The sequence below is a fragment of the Misgurnus anguillicaudatus genome, chromosome 1 (genome assembly GCF_027580225.2).
Source record: "Misgurnus anguillicaudatus chromosome 1, ASM2758022v2, whole genome shotgun sequence".
NCBI lineage: Eukaryota > Metazoa > Chordata > Actinopteri > Cypriniformes > Cobitidae > Misgurnus > Misgurnus anguillicaudatus.
In genome coordinates, this window is record NC_073337.2 from 7,926,139 (window position 1) to 7,953,714 (window position 27,576).

A 27,576-nucleotide genomic window follows, 5' to 3' on the forward strand; every position below is an offset into this window, starting at 1 on the left:
GCACGTTTGAGACTTGAAGTCTTCAATGTAAAAACTTTGATGTGGTTATGCAGCAGTTTGCCAGTAACTTGATTTACATTAATCTAATTTATTGAATACAATTTTTTCAAAGAAAAATATTTAACATTAACAAGTCTTTGAATAAAATAAGAATAAAATAAGATAAAACTGCCTCATGCAAAGCATTCTGGGAACCAGAAATCCTCATCAAACTTTTTCAGTTTTCATTATTTTGGATCCCAGAAATGCTTTGCACAATGCTGTCCTTCTTATAGATTTTTCCTTTAAAGATTAAGGGCTCTATCATACACCCGGCACACCCCACAATTGCTAGTTTGAACCCGGCGCAATGATCATTTTTTTAAATAGCAAATGCATTCTGGTCTGAGGTGTGTTCAGGCGCATTGTTGGCACGTTGCTATATTGAGGCAACTAAAATAGACTATGCCACTGACCAACTAAAACCTGGTCGAAAGTCTAAAGTCAACGGCGCAATATTGTTTTTGTTATTTAAAGAGCGCGTTAGTAATATGTGCCTATAAACGGGATGACAACACGGGTTTGCCTATATCATACATGAATGCGCAGCAGCACAAAAACGCTTTTAAATATGAAAGATTAAAGGATTGAATGTAAAAGATTATTATTGAGTCTCTTGGACATAAATGAGGACTAATTATGAGACGTTAGAAGGCGCAAAAAGCTGCTTCACCTGAAGACTGGTAAGTAAATAAATGCTTTGCTTTAAACAAATGCATCTGTTTTTAAATGTTTTTTTTAAATGCTACCCCATGGATTTATTGTATATGATGACTCTGTACCTGTGGATATGGTAAGATGAGAAACATTTTTAAGTAATGCTTTAAAAAAAATAATGGCGCTGTACCAGTGCTGAAACGCCTTTCCGCACGTTTATAAATTCTTTATCTCTTGTTTGTTACAAATAAAGTATTTTTAGAGTACAAACATTTTCTCACATACTTTTAAATAATTTTTTGATGATGTTGGATATCAATACATGACTGAAAGAAAACGGCTTTTAAAGGTTTTAATAAAAAAATAAAAATGTAATAAAAATGAAAACAACACAATTTTTTAAGCATTAATCTTAAACTGGGGGTCTTCTTCCTCCGCTTAGTTTCTCAGTTTACAAAGTCCATCATCTAAATAGAGATTAGGCATGGCGCCAGGCACAACTGGCTTTTAAAGGGGATGAGAGCTGAGACTCTCATTGGTTTATTGCACGTTACGCCCAAAACACACCCATTACTCATTATGAGAATATGAACAACCCTTTTTGACCATGCGCTTGGTGCAGAAACAGTTTTTCCTGTCGTTAAATTAGCAAAAGTGGAATCAGAAACGCCCGTTTAGACCGTGTGCCGTGCACTTTAGACAATCCGCTTAGATCGTTAAAATAGGGCGCAAAGTCTTGTTAATGTTTAATGTTCATTTATCTTTTAACAAACCTGAGAGTAAATAATATAAATTTAAATCTACAAGAATTTACCGGCACCAGCTGCCAGTGATACTGTAATTTCTACAGAAAGAAATTACCACAGTGAAATGTTTGTGTAGGTACACATTCTTTTTCCTATGGGAAAAAATTAAACAAAATAAAATCCAGCTTAGTGGCCTTTAAGTTCTTCAGTTATTATATTTTTAGGTAAACATTCATTCATCGTCAAACAAAGAAAACTTTTTCCAAGCACATTTCAGACTTACAGGTAAGACACCCAAACACTCACCATTAAAGTTAACGCTTCTGATGTATCCCAGAAGCTCTTTTCCATTGATATTGCTCATGCGGGGACACAGGCCCGGATAGCCGAAGCAGTAGTCCTTATGCATGCGATGCAGAGCGTGTGCCATCGCATAAACCGCATCCATCACAAACTGCACCTTCCCTTCCTGCTCATAACTGGAGTCACGGCCCACCTTCTCCAATCCTGCGCAAACACAACAACACATACAGGTATTTTAAACAAACTGTGTATTGCGTGCCTGCATGCAGACATATATTCTCATAGCGCTTTCACTTCAACACATGAGCAGGAAACCATTGCCGTAATTCTCCTAATTTTAATGAATGCTATTTAAATTTTGCTTAATTATCTCATTATATCATGGAGGAGGCGACTTTGCAGACCATCTGATGCGCACGTTTTGGAACAGGAAGAATAAACATTTTCCTCTATATCTCCAGAGACAGGCAGAAGTAATATCACGCATACCATTTGGCAGAAATACTCCAGCTGTTGTTGTAGGTAAATCGAATTTGGCTCAGGCATCTGTGATTATGACTCTGTTTTTAAGACCAGAACGAGATTGTGCTGAAGTCTTGCGGCAAAATCTTCATCATCGCGTCGTTTTGGACATAATGAAAGATAAATAAAACGTGCGCGCCCGGGCAAGGTGAATTAGCAAAGAGCCGGAGCCCTCCATCAATTCTTCTGTCTGTGAGGAATTAATAGGCTCGTGTAAATGAAATCCAATCCACTTTTATAGCAGTTTTAGAGAAATGGATAAGCAATAAGGTTCACAAAAAGAGAGATGGATTATCCAGACTGTACTTTATGAGGAATATGACTTTGAAAACAATGGGCCACAGAACTGCAGCTCTCAGCGTCACAACAAAGTGGACATCAAGTTTATTTGTGGCCACATCTTCACAACAACAAAGATTTCAATCAAACTCATAGTAGTACTTTAGTTTAGTATTTAAGTTTGAATTCAAATGCGTTGGCCAAATTCTGAATTTCTTTGAACATTGAATGAATAAATGTTTGCATTTTTCATCTGTACATCTGCAAAAAAACTATAATTAACATTTTGAAGAAGGAAATGCTTTTTGGCTTTCTGTTCTTGGAAGAAAATCTTGTTTATATTTTACTGTATATTACAGCACGCGAAAATACATTGGGCTTTGTATTCATAGGCATAAAGACAAAAAGGTGTGGCAACCGTGAATTTGCCCCTAACCTGGACCACACCATGCACTCCCCCCTCATGTTCATGCCTTCACCTGCCCCAACAAATATTTAATATTATCATATTTTTTTCTAAGCTAATTTTATTTTTGAATAATTGCCTTTCGCCCGTGTCTGTGTTGTCTCACACTTTTGTTTAAATTAAACTAGTGTGCAGTATTCAAAGTTCACTGCACAGTAAGTAGCAAGCATTGTGAGCGCAACCCATTGTGTAACCTGAAGTGTTTTCCTTTTGTTTGTTCCATGTTTATTCATTTAGCAAACGCTTTCATCCAAAGCATTTTGCAAATGAGGAAAATATAAACCGACGTGATTAATCATACAGAGACAAATACCAGCAGCGCCACATTATGAGATTTCAAAAGTTGCAAAGTGCACAGAGACGTAACGCAGGGTTTTGTTTGGGTGATAATAGAATGACGTTAATAAAACGCTGTTTTGTTTTAATTTTCGTTCACTGCTCCCTGTTTCTGTTCGTCAGGCCGGGCGTTCGATGCTGTTTAATAAATGAATGATGATAGTACAGATGACGGACAGTTTAATGAGCCGAACAACTGTCTCCATTAAACGTCAATTAGTGGCACAAATTGAATTCCCTCCCTCCCGTCAAAGACCTTCTCAATTTCTAATGCATTCCTGAGGTGGACCAGATCTGCGGTTTCATTTGAGGTTTTATTGCAGAATGAGAGAGAAAACATGCTGTGAAAGTGTACATATGTCAGGAGAAAGTTCAGTTTATACATCGAATACTTTTATGATATAAATATAATACTATACTATTCAAATACGATTTTTTTGGTATTAAAGAATGCATTTAATAGTAATGTTTAATGCAACACATCAACATTATGTATTTTTTTAATATACATTTATTTTTATTTAATTTTTGGTATTATATGAACTGTTCATGTTCTGGCAAGATTTATGATATTCATCTTTACTTCCCTCTCTATAATTTTGCACCAAACAAACAGCAGGATACAAAAACAAACAGGTGTGGATTCAAAGCCGATTGTGCACATTGAATGTGAAGTGGCTCGGTAAAAACCATCTGAATGTCTTATCAATCTTATCCATCTTTGTCTGGCTTCCAACTTTGCTTTCTCTGAGTGATGCCTCTGTCTGCCCACATTGAAACAATAATCACTTTCCTATATATGTTAATGTGATACTTATGATACGTGCACATTTGATTTTCTAAATCTATCCACCTTATTTTGAACGCTTAAGTAAGTGATGTGACGTATTTCCTTTTTTTGTGTGAGACGTCCGTTTCAATATCCAGCTGGTAGAAAACAGTGTCGTGGGAGCACGCATAAAACAATTTTAAAAATCATGGTAAATATTTACTACACCTGCCATGTATAAACCAGTGTGAGGATGAAATTAAGAAGTGTCCTGATGTACAGTATCATATGAAAATATATGTAATAATTTTATGTTGTTGCTCGAGGGTGACGGATCTTCGTTGCGCAACTATAAAGCACAGATGCATACCAGTATATTTACAATGAGAAAGTCGAGTGTTTGTACATGATATAGACCAAGACTTTTTGTTTTTAACCTTTTCAGGCAAAGGTTCAAAACGTCACAATTGTCCCTCTGGTGTTAAAATACAATTTTGAATCGACTTATTTGAGTTTGAGTTTTTACAACAAGCTTCACGCGATCCAACAGTCAGCAGCATCTTTCTCATTCAACACATTGTAAGTTATTTAAACACACCATAATAAACAAATTAAACTATTACATGTATTTAGTATTGTTTTCATTTTATGAAAATATTATTACATCACTTCTAACACACTAGATGGAGATATCAGCATATTAAATTATTTGATTATTTCAAAATTATTTGCTTTTTCAGTACGTGCAAACACATTAAGGGACAATCCACAATTTGAAAACAGGCTCATTTTCCAGCTCCCTTAGAGTTATACATTTGATTTTTACCGTTTTAGAATCCATTCAGCTAAACTCTGGGTTTGGCGCTACCAGTTTTAGCATAGCTTAGCACAATCCATTAAATCTGATTAGACCATTAGCATTGCGCTAAAAAATAACCAAAGAGTTTTGATATTTTTCCTATTTAAAACTTGACACTTCTGTAGTTACATTGTATACTAAGACCGACGAGATATTAAAAGTTGCACTATGAAAAATATTGAAACTCCCCTACTGAAAAATCCAGCTAAAACCAGCATAAGCTGGTAGCTGGTTTTAGCTGGTTTAAGGTGGTTTATGCTGGTCCTCCCAGCCTGACAAAGCTGGTGGGCCAGCTGGTATTCCAGCATGACCAGCTAAGTCCAGCTACACAAGCTTAAAATGTGACCAAAACACACCTAGACCAGCTTGCTACACAAGCAAAACCAGCTTCCTACACCAGCAAAACCAGCTAAAACCAAGCTGGGGACCAGCTAAAACCAGCTCACCAGCATATGCTGGTCTTAGCTGGATTTTTCAGTAGGGTCTTAGGCTATTTTTTTAGCGCGTTGCTAATGGTCTAATTAGATTTAATTGATTGTGCTAAGCCAGGGATTCCCAAAGTGTGGTACGCGCACCCCCAGGGGTACGCAAGCTGCCACCAGGGGGTGCGCGAGAGGAAAAATGTAATGGCGGTCTATTTCTTTAAGTGGGATTTTTCCATACAATAAAAAAAAAAAAAAATGAACAGTAAACATTTCCTTTGTAATCGCTTTTATTTTAAATAAAAACTTTATTAGTTTTTGAAAGAAACGTAGAAGCCAGCTGCTGTCTTTTTCTACACACTGCTCTTCTGTTATGCACTGCAGCCGCTATATGCGTGCTAACTCGTTTCATTCATTCCATATATATTATAAATATGCTTAACTGGCTAAAATCAGGAAAACTGTCAAGTGGGATGTCTTATGATAAAGTTGTTAGTCACGAAGGAGGAGAGGGACCAAAAGAGAGAGACTTTTTTATGGCAAAAATAGAAATAATGAAATGTGAGGAGACATGGACACGTCTAATGCACAGGATACGCGAGCAATGTGCTTTCATGCATGGTAGAGAGACCGCCAATGAATTATATAATAAAATACATAAATACTTACAGACACTGCAGAGAACATATTAAAAGCTTTCATTTAATTTTGTTTGAAAATTGAGCTGTTATAATGAATCTGCAAACAATTATACACCTTTTGTGCGAACAGTAAAGGCTTTCGTTAAAGTGTTTGATGGGTCTGCACGTGACGCAGGCATCTTGAGGGAGAGCGCTCCGGTAAACATGAGGAATGCTCTCATATGTCATCTATTAGCTGACGGCAGTAAGTGTACGTTTTTTACCATAGTAAACTCGAATGGCGTCTAAATTTCACAGTGGTTAAACCCATACAGGGGGGCACGCTCATCTACGCTGAGTGTAGCTGCGTCTGGTCGTAGTTTTAGAAGGTGCAACAGGCGTAAATATTTTTCACTATGTTGAACGTAGCTAAGCCCGACGTAGGACTTACACCCAACTTCTTAACGCTGGTGCAACCGGCCCCTAGTTATTTGCGCATGATTAAACACGAGTCTTTATGGCGAGAAAACAAAGCTTATTTACGGGTTTTTTTTTTTTTGTGGGGATTGGGGGTACGCCAACCAGGTTGGGACATAGAAGGGGGTGCGCAGGAAAAAAAGTTTGGGAACCCCTGTGCTAAGCTATGCTAAAAGTCGGCTGAATGGATTCTAAAATGGTAAGAATCAAATGTTTAACTCTAGGGGAGCTGGAAAATTAGACTATTGTCAAAAAAGTGGAGTGTTCCTTTAAGGGGCGGGAAACACCAAAGCTTTTTTATGCGGCTGAAGACGCCTGGAGGACACCGAATGCTAGCTGTTTTTTCAGCTGATCGCCAGCTTTCTTCAGCCGAGTGCTTTGGTAGCTGTGATTCTTGAGCTGTGAGCCGGTTGGCTGTTGTGATACTTGTCCAGCCCCTCCTCCGCTGTGATTGGACAGGCGTGTGAGAACTGACATTGACGAGCAGAGCTTTTGACCCAAAGTTGAATCTCTTGCAACTCTCGGCGCTCAGAGCTGAGCGCAAAAAAATGTGCAAAAAATGCAGAGCGCGGCAGGCGTAAAAGCTTTGGTGTGCACGCCCCCTTAAAAACAATTAGAAACATTAACTAATAAGACGTTTATGTTTTTGTGTAATAATATATAGTGGCAGAATAAACAAACCAGTTAAATCTGTCAAAACGGCACACTTGTGTCCCTCGTAATACAACTACCATTAGCTTTAGCGGGTGGAAGTCTTACACAAAGGAGCTCAAAGATGGCGGCACCCACATTTATGTCAAAAATAAGGTAGATTATATCAGTATAAATATTTAGAAATGTACACACATACAAATATATTTAAGCCGGTTTCTGTGTTATGATCAAACATTCTTCCTTTAACTAGAGACCAGAAGTCTTTTTAGTCAAAATATAATTTAAAATGTACAACTGCAAAAAAGCCCCCCGAAATAAAAAAGAACATACAGTGTTAGCCCATGGTCCGACAAACCAATCCCGTTTGTCGACAGGGAGCACATTTCTTAACCCATCACCACAATTTCTCCAAGCTAATAGGATTCCTGCACTTAAAAATGAGGCTGACACTCATGTGGTCCGAACTCAATGCCCTCTTTCCCCAAAACCATTACAGCTTTCAGAGTGGCTGTGCTCGTGTATCCCGCCCAATACATGCTTTAAACCAGCTTTGATTTATTTGAGGAAAGTGTAAACACGTCCTGACAACAGTTATTTTATTTTAAACCATTCCCTCTCTGTCAGTTCCAGCAGGTTAGCGATCCTGTGAGCAGACTGACTTGCCAAGGAAAGAGGCAAAGCGTGACGCGCCACGAGAGACGAGTCTCATTGTTGGTGATAAGACGAGGCGTGAAATCATATTAAGAGTTTGACTCAGATTCTGTCACCTTCAAACCCTCGAGGGTTTGCGGGGATACGGCTTGCTTGGGCCCGGCCCTGGCAGGCGAGACCACCTGAACTCATGATGCATCTAACAGGATCTAATGCTCTCTCTCTCTCTCTCTCTCTCTCTCTCTTTTAGGTTGATTATATTCTCATTATGTATGCGTTATATAAAAAACTCCAATAATTTAATAAAATAACCCTATTCAGCCAATATTATAGTTTTTGTTGTGAAAAGTCATGCTATCGGAGGAAACACCTTTTGATAACAAGGGGACGACTTATTATTTTGCATAAATCATGCAGACAGGTGAAAACACAGTAATGGTCTCATGACCTACATTATGCAGTTCATCACGCTCTTATGCGCTGTTGTCAAAGATTTGAATGAGAATGAATGACCTGATTAAATTCTTGTGCAGAATTACTAAAAATGAATAGATATAAATGGCTTCAGTACAGTATATCCCCAGAAGAGTCTCTATGTGGTAGTTTATTTGATATATGAAAACCACAATAAATGTTAACAGGAACATTTTAACAGCTGTCAAGAGCAGCAGCAGAGGCAGAAAGTGTATGATGGGTGGGCCTCTAAAAATCTGGGTGGGCCTAAAAAAATTGTATCATGCCATGTTTTCAACTAGGAGAATAAAATAACGGACTGTGTTCTGTCTTTCATTATGTTATTTGATTTAACTGTATTATGGGCCAGTTCTCAAAAAGAAAGCTGCATCCTCCGGAGGTGGCATATGCAGGCTGCATACGTCCTCAAGCCTGGTTTATTTCAGTTAACTGAGCATTACATTTGCACGTCTTAAGCATATTACAACAATTTACGATGAACTAAGTATAACAGTAAACTTTATAATTGTTATTATTTTGAAATAAGATTTCAGAATACCTCCAAAGGATGCAGATAAGAACAAGACAACATTGCAGTTACATACCAACATAGGTGTAGCTTGACATTTGATTTTTTTTTTGGGAGGGGGGCGTCTCTCCTCCATTGTGATTGGACGGATGTATAAGAGAGACTTTACAGAGCGCCGCGTTTTGATAAATAAAGATATTATTACCAGGTGAACAATTTTTTACAAAGTATCTTACAAAGTAACATTTTAAATATACAAATTTAAATAAATATGTATATTTGTTGTGTAATATAATTTATTTTATAAAAATCATTTTAGCCAATGCCTCCCCGGACCCCCAAAAGATCCACATATGCATAGCAACATTATAAATCAAACAATTTAAAGATAAAAATTATTAACATAGATTTGAGAATAACCCGACAGATAATATGAATTAATAAAAAATAACAAAAAAGTTAGCTCTTCCCAAGTAAAAAGAAAGAAATGACTCACTTAAGGTGAAACAGAGATCTCATAAACATTGTATTTAGATTATTTTAATTAGGAAACTTTATAAAATGCATTAAAAAATTTGTAAAAGTAGGAAGGAAACTTTAAAGTTTCTTTAAATCCATGTCAACACTGCATACCTTGCTTAGCAAACAAAGCCGTGTATTGGTGTAGGGTTTATTTATACTTCTACTATTTTTCTACGACCGTATTTGGGCATTTCCACATGGGAAAAATGTGAAATCAGTATTAATAATTTATGTTGTATTATTATTTATGTTGTTTTGAAGCCTTATTTTTCTTGGAACACAACAATAAAAGTTCAGATCTTGCTCCAATTTTTAAACATTATTATTTCTTAAAGAGTATGCACATGTGGGCTATAATTATTCATGCAAATCGTGCCATAGGCTATCTTTCAGGTGTTGTGATCTGACTGTATACTATGGGTTTGGCAGGAAACAAACCTTAAATTTAGTTTTGTATAAGCAAAAATCTTATCTGGGTTAACTTACCCCAATGGTTGGGACCCTCCCTTTTTGATGAAAATAACTCAGCATTCGATCGAAAAGGGAAGAGCCCAACAATTTTCGTTAAAAACGTCCGTCCATGGCTTACCTAAGCACTGCCAGGTTCTGAAACTTAGAGGACCCAGGAGCGTAAAATTCAACACTGCTTTATTGAAAATCAACTTCAACAGATGGGCCGTCGAGTCCCAAGCCACCAACAGTGAGTCAACTTTAGTGTTACTCTGTACATAGTTTTCATTTAGGAGGCTTTTCTTTATCCCAGTTCTCTGTGTGTTTTTAGACTTTTAGTCCCTTCACTTCACAGAAATTACTGCAGTAAACCATAGAGACAGAGCGCAGTTATGCTAATTTGAAAACCACGCCCACCGGGGGGAAAACAATCCAACCGTCTCCGTTGACTTTGTATTGCGAGAGGCTGCCTCCTTGTCATTTCTGGCTTATAACAAAAAAACTGAATAATGCCTAAAAGCTGCTGAGCAGGGCCGGCCCGAGGCATAAGCGAACTAAGCGGCTGCTTAGGGTCTCGCGGCCACCAGGGGGCCCCCAATCGTTTTTTTTTTGTGTACATTTAATTTTTTTGTACATTTAAATAACTTATACAAGTATTATACATGAATGAATGAATACAAATGAATAAATGAATAATTCAAGACAAGAAAATTCTGATTTGCAGACAACTGCTGTGTGTCTGTAGTGCTAGCAGTTGAGTCATGCGCAATATAGACACGTCGCGTGAATTGACAATTTGCGCAGGTACTGGTCACTGTAATAAATAATAAGCCATGCCACAAAAAAGGATGTATCCCTCTGGTGCCGAAAAGAGAAAGTAGAAAAGGACAGAGGAGGAGAAAAAAGAGCAAGATACAGGTATGTTTGCATGATTATTTACAGTGTGTTTAATTTGTGCAGCAGCAGTGGTGTGACAGATCGCAGTTGATCCGTGATCGACCCACAGTTCGGCTCGCATGCGATTTGCGGATTAATAGGGAAAGTTTATCATTTGCACGTGTTTGAAAGGCTTGCAAATTTTAACATTTCAAGTGATTTTAAACAATTTAACCCGCAAAAAGACGCTAAAGTGAGCAGGTTTATGTTAAATGTGTCCGGTCCAGCTCTAGTCAGAGAGGTGATCCTCACTATGCCCATCAGAGATCAGAACACTTGATGTTTAAACTTTAGAGAGAGTTACGTTACTATGTGTCATACTGTAGCCCATTAGCATAAATTTGAGGGATAGAGCACGCCGTTTGTAATTCGTCCTCCATCTGAGTGCGTGCACTCTTAAGTGCACTCGGTATGCACACATGTGAAGACGCGTTTCAGCAAAGCAATAAAAAGCAAGCAAACATAACATCTTTCTCTTCTTGACAGGGCACATACAAACAAAATCATCTCCACAGTACTCTTTTTCCAATAAAACATTTGTTTATGTATTAGGTTTATATGTATAGATTAGGCAGAAAGCACAGGTCCGTGCTTCTCTTAAAGAGACAGTAACCTCAATTAACCTACTTAAAGGGGTCATATTATGAGATTTTTTTTAAAATGTAAAACAAATCTTTGGTGTCCCCAGAGTGCTTATGTGAAGTTTTAGCTCCAAATACTCCACAGATAATTTATTATAGCATGTTAAAATTGCTAATTTGTAGTCTGGAGCAAAAATGTGCCGTTTTTGGGTGTGTCGTTTAAAATACAAATGAGCTGATGAAATGCAAACACTGATCACTATGATGGTGGTTTGTTGTAATTGAAACTTAATTGTGCTGTCAAGTACTTTTTTCTTTCTCTCTGTGCTATGGCAGTGCTGTGGTTGGATATTGCAGATAAAGGGGGCGGTATTATTGTAATTCGCTTCGCTATCTACCTCACAAAACAGGCGAAATCTGAACGACCTAATTTTTCACACGCTTGCAGAAAATGGCTTTCTCAAACAAAGTTACTGGGTTGATCTTTATTACATTTTCTAGGTTGATAGAAGCACTGGGGACCCAACTATAGCACTTAAACATGAAAAAAGTCAGATTTTCACGCTATGACCTGCTTAAATTTGTGTCTTTAATGTTAATCAAGCAATCCAAGACAAAGAGAAAATCACTTCTGTAGCTCTAAAAAATAATAATTATATTGAATTCATACAATAAAGACAGTGTTATGATTCATTTGATTTGATTTCTGAACCTAATGATAATTTTAGACCTTACTTAATGTGCAAATTTGTTCTTTTTATAAATGTTTGTAATTTCTTTATTTTTTTAATAAAAAAAGGGGAGGGAGGCCCCCAAACAAATTCTGATTAAGGCCCCTAAGGGGCTCGGGCCGGCACTGCTGCTGAGTGACAAGTTGTACAGCTAACAAGCCAAAAAAAAAACAGAAATAAGTTTTTATAAGATGTCGAGCCGTAAAACCCAGTCTTTAAGGAGATAAAGGTGAATCGCCGACTACGTTTTCCTCTAGTGGGCGCAGTTCTACTAATAGTAGTATGAAAAGTTGCCCGTTTCCACTTTTGTGTCTTTAAATGCTTTTAAACATTTTTGGGGGGTCAACAGCTTATAAAAACTTAGTTCTGGGTTTTTTGGCTTGTTAGCCTAACAACTTGTCACACAGCAGCTTTTATGCATTATTTTGGTTTTTATTATAAGCCAGAAATGACAAGGAGGCTGCCTCTCGCAATACAACATCAATGGAGACGGTTGGATTGTTTTCCGCCCGGTGGGCATGGTTTTCAGGTTATAAAGCGAATTTTGTCTTCTTTAAGGAGCAATTTTTTTTTTTTGAGTCACAGTCAAATGAATAGCGCTTGGTAGAATTTGTTTGCGCCAACACTCCTGGTCTTAAATATAATGTATATCCATTTAAGCATAATGTATTTCCAGTTAAGCATAATGTATTTCCATGGATCTGACTGAGTGGGCAAGCTGTCAATCTGCCCACCCATTGATCCCCCCCTGGTCAAGAGAAGAAAGAGATGAACGACAGACACCGAGAAAGTCGCTGGTGGTCTGAACAGGGAGTCAGCTACAATTGTTGAATCATCCCCTTCTCCTTTGCACATTGAGGCAATATGAGAAAATCATTTAATTGTCCAGGCCATAATTCCCCTCTGTCTACCTGATTCTGTTCAATCTGCAAGGTTAAATCAGGTCAAACGCAGGGAGGCTTGACAGAATTTAATCTTGGATGTTCAATTGACAGACCAAGGAGAGGAGACGTGTTCGATTTAAAAAAGAGCACGTTCACCGCATCTCATGAGGTGAAAAACACAAATCAGAAGGTCAAAGGGTCTCCAAACAAAATGTCACCTGACAGCAGGTTACTGAAGGTGATGGATAAACGGATATCTCTTACATTCTTTAATATTCACGGCGTGATCCTCCAAACACCTCCTGCTGTCTACATCAACTCTTTAGCTCCAGTAGGTTTCCTCTGATGGCTGACAGAAACAGTACACTTCTGGAGATCAGTCGTCTGCGAGATCTGACGTCTTGATAATTAACAGAGAGCTCATTGACAAACTTTCGTTGGTGTAATAACTGTGCTCACGGACAGAACTACAGTAACAGTGACTTTATTAAGAGAGATGAAGAAGCCATTAGTCTTTTTCTCATTGCACATGGGAGCAGTTTTCTCTTATGTCTTATCTCAGTAATAAAATTGCACATAACTGCTTACATTAAACTATCAACTTATTTTAAATCACTGAAAACACTTTTGATAAAAAAAAGTTCAATTTATCAGCTTCATTCAAATCTAAACGATATAAAAAGTTTTCAGTCTAAAAAGTGTGACAGGATCTGCCTCAGAAATCACTGCATTAAAACATCACATCAAGCCTAAACCTCAAGTGTTAAATAAAAACTAAAGTTGTGACTTTAGCGAACTTTGACTTGGAAGTGTCACATACATTAAACACATTGCTTTATATTAAACATTACTGTGAGCCGCAAAAGTCACTCTTAACAGTGTATAAATGCCACTGAATTAGATGACACAATTTCAAAGCAAGTGTCTGGAATCTGACATCAATGATTTCAGTCTTTTCATGCAAAACATTTCACAGACTGTGTTCAAAAGAAAGACAAAGTGTTTGGATACTTATGGCTGTCAGATGTGTTAGTCATTTTGACATTTTGAAATGCCATGAATTAGATCTGAACCACTTACAATACCCGCTGGGTGACAAAAGGAAAACTGGCATGACCCAGTTCAAATCTACAGCTCAACATATCAATGTGGCTAAAGGATGAGCTAGTGAGCAACCACCAAGCCACACCCTAGCAACCATTTAAAACACCTTAGCAACTGCAAAGTAATAGGGGTGAGCGGGACACAACCTTACGCAGGGGTTAATTGTTGATTGTTGTGTTTTCGCTAAGATACTGAACAAAGAGTGTTTGGAGGCATAAAAATAAATGTTTTTATGATTTCTGAGTTGGGTGTGTAAAGCCCAAAGTATAGTCTGTTTTATATGTGAACGTATGCACATGGTTGAACAGACAGCCTTTCGAAGCATAGCTTATTTGACTTTTAGTTTATTTGAGTTTATATGTGTACACAGACGATCCTGACCTACGTCTACAAAGTACGCACATACAGGGTGTCATCAGAACAGTATGTGCACACTGTATGCGCTAGGGGTGGAACGGTACATGTATTCGTATCGAACCGAATCGGTACGGGGGTCACGGTTTGGTGCATGAATGCCAATACACGCCAATTGGCGCCAATGCAGCCAAGCTCCACCTATCAGAGCCCAAAATCTATCAGATTTTTTAAATATGAGATAGTATGTTAAATGCATTCATGACATCTCAAAATAACACCGATAAAGACACCTATGTTTTTAAGATTATCTTAAGTACTAAAAAATATTTGCCTTCGGCATTTTTGTTTTGCTTTTCCATCCATTGTACCGAAATTGCACCGAACCGTGACACCCGAACCGAGGTACGAACCAAACCGTGACTTCTGTGTACCGTTCCACCCCTAGTATGCGCACCTCTGGATTTTTGGACCCTCGCATGCATAAAACTTGGACTATATGTGACCCGTGCTAGCAAATTTTCAAACATTAGTTATTTTTATTTTGACATTCTCTATTACAAAATCTTCAAAACAATGTATGATTTGGAATCCGACAAAAAAAATTACAGAGCTACACCCCTTTAAAGTCAATTAAAGCAAAGTCAATTTGGAGAAAAATCTAGTTAACGATTTTTGAAGGTTCAAAAACAAAATCACCGCATTCATTAGTGTTACAGTTCTCAAGACCGGTCTCAAGACCACTTTTTAAAGGTCTTGGTCTCGTCTTGGAATCGACCGCATTTTTACTCGGTCTTGTCTCGGCCTCAGAAAAAAGGACTCAGAATTTTATTTCAAGGCCGGTCAAGACCACAACTGATGGCACATCACAAACTAATTTTTTATCATGAATTTTATGCAGTTTGTTCGGCATATGATGTAAGTTTCTCCAGATGACAATTTTTCTAATTTTATTACTAAAAACACCTGCATTGTGTTAAGTGGATGGCAAGCCATGTAAAGACAGATCAGAATAAATGCTTAAGTTGATTTCAGCTCTTTAGTGTTTGCTCACTTTTATTTTCTTATAGACAAAGATAAATTCCCACATATCTGCAATGCCTTTGATTATTTTATCAACTTCTCTGATGCCATACACACACACACACACACACACACACACACGCACACAGATAAGAAGTGCCTAATCAAATGCATATTCCACATTTTCTCATAAGTGTTATAATGCAGTGACTTGCACTGGTCTTGGTCTTGACTTTTCTCTGCCTGTCTTGGTCTTGACTTGGTCTCGACCCTTTAAAGTCTTGTGCTGAGTCCCAATTCGCCTACTTATACTACGACCTAAAAGTATGTACTGTTTTTGTGAGGAAAATGTACGTACTTTTGAGTGTGTAGCAAAACAGTATGCACGTTCTGGGACGTACTTCGACGACGTCATGCAAGGTGAACGACAACGTGGTTGCCTAGTTACGCACACCAAACGCAGGTCGCTTGTGAGGCGGCTGGTTATGATGTTCATGTGCAACAATGTGTGTAACGAAAGCTACTTATTTTAAAGTCAAAATAGTTCAAGTTTATAGTATAACTATTGTTTAACGTATTTTATGCTTATTTTATACTTATGTATGCAAAGCAAAAATACCGCGATGAAAATGAACCATGCTTTTACTATAGTAAAAGTTTAGTAACCATATTTCTTAATAAAGTTAACATTTGTACAGCCACAGTATTACTACAAATAAGTCAGTGTTGTTAAACTATGATTAGTGTAGTAAAAGGTGTTTACTTTCATAAGGGTTTATAGTAAGGTATAAATCTAAGACAGAAACATAAAAAGAAATACATAAAAAAGACACATGCATGACACAGTACTACAGCCATGGTACTTTATTTTCACAACATCAACCGAATATTACGACACAATGAAAGATAACTTTAATTAGGGTTAAACATTTGAATTCTTACACTTAAAAGCTGAGGGCGCATCTCCGCTGCTGCGTCTGGCTGCCACATTTACGTCACCACAAAGCTCCTCCCTCCCGCACGCAATGGTTTGTGGGCAATATTAGCCGTTAGAGTGTGGATCGATCTGCACTTCGAAATCTAACCGGAAATAGTAGACCATCCGGGTATCTTTGGGATACTCATTTCAACATACTACGTTTTGGGACGTACTAATTCTAGTTTCGAATACTATTTAGGACGGATAGTATGCGAATTGGGACTCAGCACTGGTCTTGTCTCAGTCTCGGCCTGTCTTAATCTTGGTCATGACTTGGTCTCGGTTTAGATGGTCTTGACTACAACACTAGCATCCATATCTTAAAATCACTGGTAACACTAATAGATTTAACACACACAAAGAAAAAAACAATAAAATATATGCTCCACTGTAATCCAAAGATCTAATATAATGTTACACATCAGATATTTTTTCACCATATGTTAACCAAACATTCACTTATATGTTACATAATAGATTATATCTCCGTGAATTCTTGTCAAAGGAGATATTTTTAAAACTGTAATTCTGTGTATATATTGGGGTCGTGCTCGTCCATCTGTTTGGAAGCTTCAGATGTGTCAGTCAGCAGAAAGTAGATTGTTCTCATGTCTTATTGCTCTTTTAAACTCTCCCGAACTTTATCTCTCTTAATTATTTTACCATCAAGCAATTCCTGCACTTTATTTTCTAATTCCTTCCTGCATGTTTTAAAACCAAAATGTCATGAGCATGTGGATGCACGCATCTTTGTATCAGATTAAGCATTTAGGACGGTACACCTCTCAGAAAACATACAACTAAAGATTATTTTAGATGTTTAATGATTATTTAGAGCATTGGGATCACTAGATGAGTGCTTAATGTACTTATTTTTAAAATCAACATTTATACTTTCTTTTCATCTCAAAATTAGACTGTGCGCATTCTGACTCATTTTGCCAGCACAGGTAAAATATTTCTAGCTGAAATCACCAAATTCAACCAATCTATGTTACTTTACTCACTGTCTAGTTACCTAAAACATAACACCGTTTTGAAACTTGTGGAGAACTTATAGTAAGTGTTAGCTAGGATAGACACTTTTTTACACACCAGGGCTGTTACAGCCTCAAGTACATTAAACAAATTAAAACAATGTACATTTTATTAATCAAAATGATAACTGTAAATACAAAATCAGAAAAAAAGTTATGATTTATTTGTGTTATTTTTGTGACCCTTTCAACATATATATCCATATGTTTGTGCATGATACAATGAGTATGTTAACATGCACAGTTCTACGCTGATTATGCTTAACCCTTATGTGTTTTGTTATTTTTTAGTCTTAATTTGGCCACAACTTTCTCTGTGTTTCAGCAAATGGCATGATTTTTGGTGACAAATCTTATATTTAGACATATTTTAAGAAAATGCTTTGAAATTTTTCAAAAACTTAACAATATACCGTGGGCAAATTTACTACCCTTACATGTTGTTAGTGGCCAAAAAATGGCCACTAAATTAAACTGCTGTAAAAATGTATCGGATTAATTTTTTACCAATTTTTTTGCATAAATCTGTTAATCAACTTCAGTACTGATCAAAACTATCAAATGTTTACAAAATTCCATGATTTTAACTCTTTCATTGCCAAGTTCATAAGTGGTGTCACTGATTTGGGGGGAAAAAACTCAATATAAAAAGTGATTTTGGACTGGATTTTCTTGTACCTTTTTTCACAGTCTTGGGCATGCCAAAGATTAGTAAAAACATTGGCTTTGATGCATTTTTTGTTTTTGTGCAGCATCAGTTTTTATTTATTTTTTCTCCCTCATTTATTGTTTATGGCCATTTTTGCCCCTTTGACTGCCATTTTCCATTTTTGCAAAGAGGTAAAATTTGTCATTTTAACTGTTGATCACCTTGTGGCACCATTAACCCTTTAGTAGACCTGTGCAAAAAAAAAAAAAACAGAGCTTAAATTCTGGCTTGTACATAGAGTTATGACCTGACCTGACCTGAATTGAATGACGGGCCAAAACCAAATGGCGTTAGGTTGTGTGTTAGGTTGTGCCTTAGTCTTGCATGAGCAATCACTACTTGCATTTCCTTTAAAAAATCAAATATATTGTTAATTTAATGTCTTTTAATGTCTTAAAATAACCACCAGAACTGTCTGTGGTAACCGAATAATTGACTCCGGTCTTTTGTATTGAAAATAATGCACACCTGCATCGTGCTGCAACCCCACCTTGGGTGTGAATTATTTTCAAATAATTCAATGGCCCGTCGTCAATTATTCCTTATGTATAAATGGCAGGTGAATCAAAGTTACACCCAAATGCATGCTAAAAGTCAGACAGTCAAACACAATTTACCACAGAACGCCACACAAAAGCTTTCTTTTTATACATCCAGGTTTTGTATATACCCTTCGAGAGAGACAAATTAAAGACAGACACCTTTGAAGTGAAAATCTCCACTATAAAGCCCTTGAAAGCACAGACAGGCAGTGAATTTCCTCAAAGCCGAGTGTCAAATCTAACCCATATCCAGCACATCGAACAAGCGTTTGTTTTTTTATACGTGAAGACAACGCCCACAGTCCTGTCACAGACAAAAAGGCTCTTTTACTTATAGACACTTCAGCCAGGTAAAATTGTCTTTTCAAATATTTATAGAGACATTCCTGCGGACAGCAGCTCGGGACATCGCTATAAGGATTTTTCAAGGAACAGACTTTAAATACAACATCTTGTTTTCTGATGAAGCCATCGATTGCTGGCATCAATATCTCTAATGACAGATAACTGTGATCTAGACAGTGAGATGATCGGCTTGTCTGTAATGAAGTTAAGGATAACGTCTTGATAGGTCAATAAGTGAGTAAACACGGGCTGTTAGTCGCTGTATGCCGATAATTTCCACCATCTGATGAGAGTGTGTGTGAAACGCTCAAACAAACACAAGCACGCTCGTGTTGAGAGCATCCGAGCCCAACATCCCGGTAATGAGAAGCGGGCGGGGTGGCGACCTTTGCATCATCAACACGGAAATCATCAACAATCTGCTCGTGCGGAATCAATCGCGAGACCGGAGCAATGGTGACCACGGATCATGACGCCGATGTAATTAAAGCCAACTGATTGCTTGTGAAGAGGACGGCGCTCCCAAATGGATACAGGGGTAAGGACGCTCGGGAAATATATATTTACGGATCCGCGCCGTGACGCTATGAGCAAATCTGATTCTGAGAAACATAAGGTCTTGCTCTACAGACATAAGAAGCTTTCTTTTAAGGCTTTTTTCTAATCTGACAAGGCCTGGCACACTGCTAGAGAGTTGTAGGCGTTCACCAGCAGCAGGTCATTGCTAAAGTGCACTGAATCTCTCCAAGTTGTAATATTGTGATCCCATGATACAGCAAACATCACTCATTCAATACAAGTCTGTAGGATTTTTTCATCATCATCTAAATGTGTTTAGAAAAGCAACAATGTATGCGCTACACGTTGAAGCTAAAGGAATCTTTATCTTACTTAGCTTCATTAGAACAAGAATCTTACCCATTGGCAAACAGTTATTATGTCTTTATCCCACATCCAAAATAACACGGCAAACAAACAGTTGAGATTTTACTGCTAAAACACTAGCTGTGTTTCCATTATCCTTCAATTTGTGTATATTATCAATGTGTTGACAGGACTAATATGTTAATTATGTACGTATTAACAGCTTTACAGGCGTACAGGTTTGTACTTCATCTTATTCATAAATATTAAAATCGCAGGAACTGGCGTTTCTTACTCATATTAATTACTTTTTTAAGTCGTATTTTCTGCCTTATTTAAGACAGTTTACTCTTTTACCTAATTAAATGTCCATGACTTTCAGAAAATTGCACAATGTTAAACAAGACTACACTTTAAAACCTTAATAACATTACTTTAACTCTTTAACTGCCTGGGTTTCATATTCATAGCTGTGAATGATCAGATATGTGTCTCATCAAATAGTACATTCTGACTACATAAATGGATGATGGCCATCAGCTTAGCTTTTCTACTTTTACCATAAAGTGACAAATCACCGTTTGGTAAATCACATTTTTGAAAAATTATTAAAAACATACTAAAGTTTGTTTACTACCAAGTAACATAATTTTAAAAAGTTTGGGCTCTTGCAGTGTAATATGTCAAAAAATATGCTTTGCTTGCAAAATTTTACCAAGAACAGTTCACGTGGCAGGAGTGATTTCGTCGTCATCCATCCAAGAAGAAGTGTTGTGACAAGTGCGGTTGATTGACACCCTGACTTCTAGTGGATTTTTTGGCATGACATACCTCAAGCAAATGGCTCAATACTCCTCTCAATAAAATATATTGACTAAAAATGTGCTCAACCGCTTGGGTAGTTAATCATTTAACCATTTTGTGATATTTTGTTTGTTTGCCACCATGACACACAAAAGGTGTTTTCTCCTATGCAACAATAATTACTCCAAAACTCAAAAAATAAATTCACAAAAGATGTTCATTTTATTCATTCGCTGTAATCCACGTTTTTAAAAATTCATACGATTGCGAAGAACAGATCCAAATTCAGCCCTTTATCCAGCGATCTTGATCCCACTTCTCATCAGCAACCATAAACATCAATCACGTTTATGAATATAAATTCAAATATTGCGCCTCAAGAAGCCTTACGACACATTGCTTTACGGCAGTGATATCAAACACTCATTGGCTCTTGCGTGCTATGTTACAGATTTGCGACATTTCCACCTTTCAGTCGATGTACTTTTTAAATTTGAAATGTGCGCCTTCACAGAGAGAAGCTGGATTACCGTTCTCTTGGATTAATAACTTTAATACTTCTCTGCGTCTGCAGCACATCATCATTTTAACTACTTCTACCATTTTTGAAATTTCGCAATAAATAAATGATTGTGATTACATTTCTGTCGATTATGCTTTTTATTTCAAACAATCCATGATTTTAATAAACTGTTTTGTATATGTTTAGGGTTAGGACTGTATTTGCGGCTTAAAATATATTTTAAATGCTATATTGTTACTATTGTTACTACAATTTTCCTACCTATATCTGTCCATTATGCTGCAGAATATAAAAAGAACACATTACGTATTTTAAAATGTTTGTATAAAAACGGTTTGGGTTAGGGTAAGGTTTGTACGGAGCTAATAAGGGGACATAAATTAAATAAAATTTAGTTTCGCGTGCGCACGTGAAACTATCGCTTTTAGTTTCGCATGCGCATGTGAAACTATTGCGTGCGCACTTGAATCTATCGCGTGCGCACTTGAATCTAACGCGTGCGCACTTGAATCTAACGCGTGCCCAGGTGAATCTAGCACGTGTCCAAGTGAATCTTTCGCTTTCTTTTTGCTTTTTTTGTGAAACTATCGAGTGAATCTATTGCATGCGCATGTGAAACTATCGCGTTTAGTTTTGCGTGCGCACTCGATAGATTCATGTGTGCACGCGAAAGTTTCACGTGAGCATGCGAAACGAAACTTTAAAAAAATTCTGCAATTTAAGGTTTGAGCACATGAAACTAAACTTTTTAGATTTTTTTTACTCCAATGTCACCTTAGGGGCTCGGTAGGTTTGGGGTAGGGTTAGGATGGTAACATTATCTATGAAATGGTAAAAGAGAATTTATACAGTAATCTTAATAGTATACAATATTTGTAAATGTATAGTTTTGTAGCTGTAAAAACGGTATAATGCTACGATTAAATGTTGCAAATACTTCTACATTGTACGCCTCAGCATCTATTTAAACATATAAAAAGTATGTTTTGTTTTTTTGAAAGTTACTTATTATTACTATGTATTAACAGTGAGACCAGACTGGACATACAAAACGGACAAACATAAACAACCAAAAATGTAAATGCATTATAGCATTCACAAAGACTGTAAAATATACACATATTGTTAGTTCCTATTAACTAATGCATTAACTAATGTTAATGAATGAAACCTTATGGTAAAATGTAGCACAGTAAGGTGTGAGTATTGTATAAATGAAGCTTTATAATGAATTGTAAGTGCTGGTTAAAACATGAGAACAGATAAATGTGCACACACACACACACACACACACACACACACACACACACACACACACACACACACACACACACACACACACACACACACACACACACACATACACACGTGAAGGAAAGAAAATGATGAAATATTCTGCTGTTGTTGTTTCTGTCCATCAGTGCAATGCTCAGACCGCAGATGATGGATGTCAGATTAATGTGAGGTAATCAATTTGTGGGATGATGTCATTGTTAGTTTCATTATGTCAAGCACGTTCTGTTACCTTAAAAAAAAATCACACACACACCTGCAGTAATCTAGTTAAATGATGACTCAATCACATCTAGACAATCCCATATACTCTGCAGAAATAATATATTTATCAAGAACATTATTTTTTGGCTAAAGCTTGACAGTTTTTGGGAAAGTATACTCGGTGTGTTGATGGTGTAGGACAGATTGAATGGTCCGGATGATTTGTTGGCAGTTTGTGGATGTGTTATGACACGTTGACATATTTGTCATGTAGTGAGTGACATTAGTGCCTCAAGTGTCGAGTGTTTTACTGTGGTATTATCATATTCTTTCAAAAAATGTATAGTATTACATGGCACCATATCCAAAGCAACATGTTAGTGAGATAATGCACACACCCACATACATCTGTAGCTGTTACTATACTGTAGCTCAACTGCTAATGCATGACGCTACAATCATGGGCTCAATTCCCAGAGAAATATTAATGCACTGTAAGTCTCTTTGTAGACAACACACAGAAACATATTCTGCTATATTTACACAAACACAGAGAGAGAAACCAAACAGCCAGACTCATTCAGAAGACAGCTGCATTATCTGCATTCAAACTCAAAGTCTGATAAGCTGCCGTCATGATCAATGAGTCTGAATCTTGCTGCAATCTCTCATGAGCAATGACGCCCTCTCTCTCTCTCTCTCTCTCTCTCTCTCTCTCTCTCTCTCTCTCTCTCTCTCTCTCTCTCTCTCTCTCTCTCTCTCTCTCTCTCTCTCTCTCGCACACTGTGAGTCACACCAAATTAGCTTAATGACTCAGGAAACACACATAGCTTCCCTCTCTTCATCCGGTGTGTGAGCGTGTGTGTCTGTGTAAGCATGTGCTTGAAAGAATGTGAGTATGAGAATGTTTGTGTGTGTCTGCGTGAGAGTGAGCATGCACGTGTGTGTATTTGCATGAGTTTGTGTGTGTATATGTGAGCAGACAGCTCCAGGCTATCACCAGATTGCTTCCCTGTTGTTGTTCTCGCCGTCCTCTGGCATACTGAATCACAGCTAGACATCCACCGATATAGTTTGTGTTTTCACAACCAAAACCAATATGGATTATTTTATGGTTGCAGCATTAAACTGTCTTTTCCTAACAATGATAATGCACTAGTATGACACTATGGTGTAGTTACCCGAACAGGATTTAGGTTAAGCCAGGACTAGGCCTTAGTTATAATAGGGCATATAAGTAGTTTTTACAAAAATAACTTACAAAAAAAAATACTGGTGTGCATCTTGAGACAAAACAATGGCAGTGGTATATGCAAGGTGTTTTAAAATTAAGGCAGCTCAAACATGCATAGAATAAGACCTGTGCAGGATACCGATCCTATAAAAATGTAAATAGAAATATTTCATTTAGGTCATTTGGTTGACCCTGTGCAGCAGTTGTTTCTCGTCAACGTTGACGCACCTTTTTTATGACGATAACGCAACGATGACTAGCAAAAAATGTCTCTAAGGTGACGAAAACATGACGAGACGCTTTCGAGTTTTCGTTGATGAGACAGATTATAAGTCTGACGTTCACAATGCATGTAATTTCTGCCTATTTTGCGTGAAATCTGTCTGTTTTTAGCTAAAAAGTATCAGCAATGCTTCCACTTGCTATCCTTGTTTTGGGTACGCCCACCACCTTGCTGCGGCCATGTCACGCACGCGCACCAGATTTCACAAAACAACAACAACACACCCGCGGCTGTGGTGAGTTCGAGGACCGTGGCGGAAACAACGAGATGATTTATGGACGTACTTTCAGTATAATCTATCAGAAAGAAAAACGGAATGCATATTGGGAGACGACGGTAAATGTGGCCACAAACTAGGTGGGAAGAATACCACCAACCTCAAGCGGCAGCTGAAGGCTCATCACGCTGATATTTTTTTTAAAGGTAACTAACAAGTCACGCTGTTAACATATCATATAAATTCAATTTTACTCGACAGTGGCGGCGCCAGGGAGGAGCTAGGTGGTGCTGTAGCTCCGGCTATAATATCCATAGCACCAGCCCAGCACCCCCAAGAAATGTCTGTAATTTTTTATGTTTGAATAGTCTTTTCATGTTGTTAAAAGAGGGAATTCAATAATAATTTAAATATATTTTAGTCTAAAATATCATGAGGCCCAAACATGTGATCTTCTTTGGCCAATGGGTGCAGCGCCCGGTGAACCTTTGACCTTAACGCACAGCCGGTTGTTTTTGATAGCGAGTTTGGAAATTTAGCCAAGTAAAATACACCAAAATGGATACACCAAAAACAACCATAGGAACAGCAGTGGACACACTAGTACCAGGAATCTGGCACTATTGGCTATAAATACTGAGACAACGAGGACTCTTGACTGCGTCAACATCATTGATGATGCTGTTTTGTTGTGAAGACGTCTATGATAAGTGCTTGATTTTCCCCTCTGTTGGCTATTACAAATTGAATTAATTTGGTGGTTAAAGCACAAATCTTGGCTTTTCATTGTTACATCTATAGGGTGACCATACATGCCATTCTTATTGGATTTCGGTGCGTCTTCCGGAAGTCGTATTTGTTGACCGCATATGCCATTCAGTTAAAAACATAAGATATACAATCGTAGTTTCATTCTTACCTTAAAATGTAAAGATTGCTTTTCTGTAATAAAAATAATAATTCTAAATGACGTATGTGGTCGACAAATGCGACTTCCAGAAGACGCACCCGAAATCCTGGACAGGACGCGTCCGGGTCCGGTAAGAATGGCACGTATGGTCACACTATGATGCTTCAACAATAGAAACAATGCTGATTCATCACTAGTGTTGGTAACTGGCTGTGTGATTTCGTGATCTGAGCCGAAGCGTGCAGAGTGTCTGTTGCTGCGTTTGCTGCTCCGTTGTATTCAGGGCTAGACTGTGACAGAACTGTTTACATTGGCAGGCTTATGTATGTTGTATCTATAGCCCTTGTGTTGAATACTTTTACATAGTCATGGAACGAGTATAGCGTTGCTGCCCGATGAAACTCACGTATGTCCAAAACGGTTATTTTTCAGGAAGTGAAAAAAACATCGTATTTCAAAAGCAGTTGAATGTAGCGTTGTCATACTTGGTATGGCATCTTTTACATGTAACCATATTCTTGCCAGTGTAATGATATAATCCACATTTGACCAAAATTGAGTTTAAATGGACATACGTGCTTATTTTACAGTAACGGTGGTCGATACGTGTTCTTCCGATCATTAATTAGAATGGCAAAGTCACGTTTCATATTGACAGATGAATACGCTCAGTTTATTAAATAGCCTACCTCTTGGTTTATTAAATATGCTTAGTTTATTTAATATTAATTATACATTTATTAACTGTCTCTTGCAAACTATGAAGGGACAATGAATCAATACACTGGCATGGTAATGCTAGACAGATACTTTGTTTGCACAGTCCTACCGTAATGTTGTCACTCCTAGACGTACGTCTGGCGTCAGAGGGGAAACGTTTACCTCGATGAAGGAATGTCAGTAGGTACGTTTACATGCACCAAATAATCCGTTTGTAATCATATTGATGGCTCGATTGTATTGAAAAGCCTTCATGTAAACACCTTAATCAATACGATTGAGGACGATCGGATGCAAATTTGGATCGTATTGAAGGGGTGGTGTACTCCGATCTGTGATCCAATCTGCAGGGGAAAAGTACGCATGTAAACGCGTGAATCGTCTCACCAGGCTGTGTTTATTCGGCTATCCAGTCCTGAGCTTCGATGAAACTTCACAAGACCGGCGAAATGCTTCCACAGGGCGGGAGATACGTGGCGTGATTGACAGCTTTGACACCAAATGGATATACGTGAAAATCAGATGACATGATTTCACAACTTTTCATTGGCCATTTAGATATGTGAAGCATACTGTATACGTAAATGAACCTGGACATTCAATCTGTTGAAAAATCTCAAAATCTGCAAAATGGACATACGTGGTTTTCATCGGACAGCGGCGATAGGCTAGTTAATGCGGGCGTGTACACGTGTATAAAGGGTGGTCCGATGCGACCTCCGTAGTGAAACGCCCAAAAATTCAAAGCACCTTCTCTTAAGTGTTGAGCATCCCCATAGCACCTGCATCAGAAAATCTCTGTAGCCGCCACTGTTACTCGACAATCGGCTTTTGACACATTTCATGGTAAGCTTAAGGTTTTACACGTATCTACAGTACTTGACAAACCTAAGCCCATTTCCAATACTTTTTAACCTAAATTAATTTGTACTCTTTTTTTACTAGAATTGACTTAAACTTGACTAAAACCTTTTTGCGTTTTCATAGACTAAAACTTGACTAAAACTATCAAGTTTATAAGTGACTAAAATGTGACTAAAACTAAAAAGTTGCCAAAAACAACACTGCTGTGCCGAAGACCTGACAAGGGTTAAAAAGATAGTTCACCCAAACATGAAAATTCAGTCATCATTTTCCCATCCTCATGTTGTTCTAAACCTGTATGCATTTTTTTCTTCTGATGAACACAAAAGAAGATATTTTGATAAATGGTTGTAAGCACACAGCATTGACTTCCATAGTAGGAATAAACAAATACTATAGAAGTATTGTGTTAAATGATAAAAAAATATATTTTGATAAATGATGGTAAGAACACAGTTGATGCTACCCATTGGATTACATTGTGTCCATTGTAACATGCTGTCTGGCAACTAATTTCAAACACCAGCTCATGAATTTAAAAGCTAATTCGTGTTTTTTTTCTCCCACCTGGCTCGAAAGTACCCCTAAACCTGTTTTTGTATTTGACATCTTCCTCTTTAAACTAAAACCCATATGTTAACATTACAATATGCAATATATTACAAATAATAGATCATACTT

At 37.5% G+C, this 27,576-nt stretch overlaps 1 protein-coding gene across 1 annotated transcript in view; it reads right to left on the bottom strand.

Annotated features, from left to right (window-relative positions):
• Positions 1 to 27,576, bottom strand: part of grm8a (glutamate receptor, metabotropic 8a) — a 210,703-nt gene that overhangs the window by 43,769 nt on the left and 139,358 nt on the right. Inside the window, exon 7 of the mRNA XM_055191313.2 lies at positions 1,749 to 1,949. Coding sequence (XP_055047288.1) covers positions 1,749 to 1,949 — 201 coding nt within the window. The remainder of the gene's footprint in view (positions 1 to 1,748; positions 1,950 to 27,576) is intronic.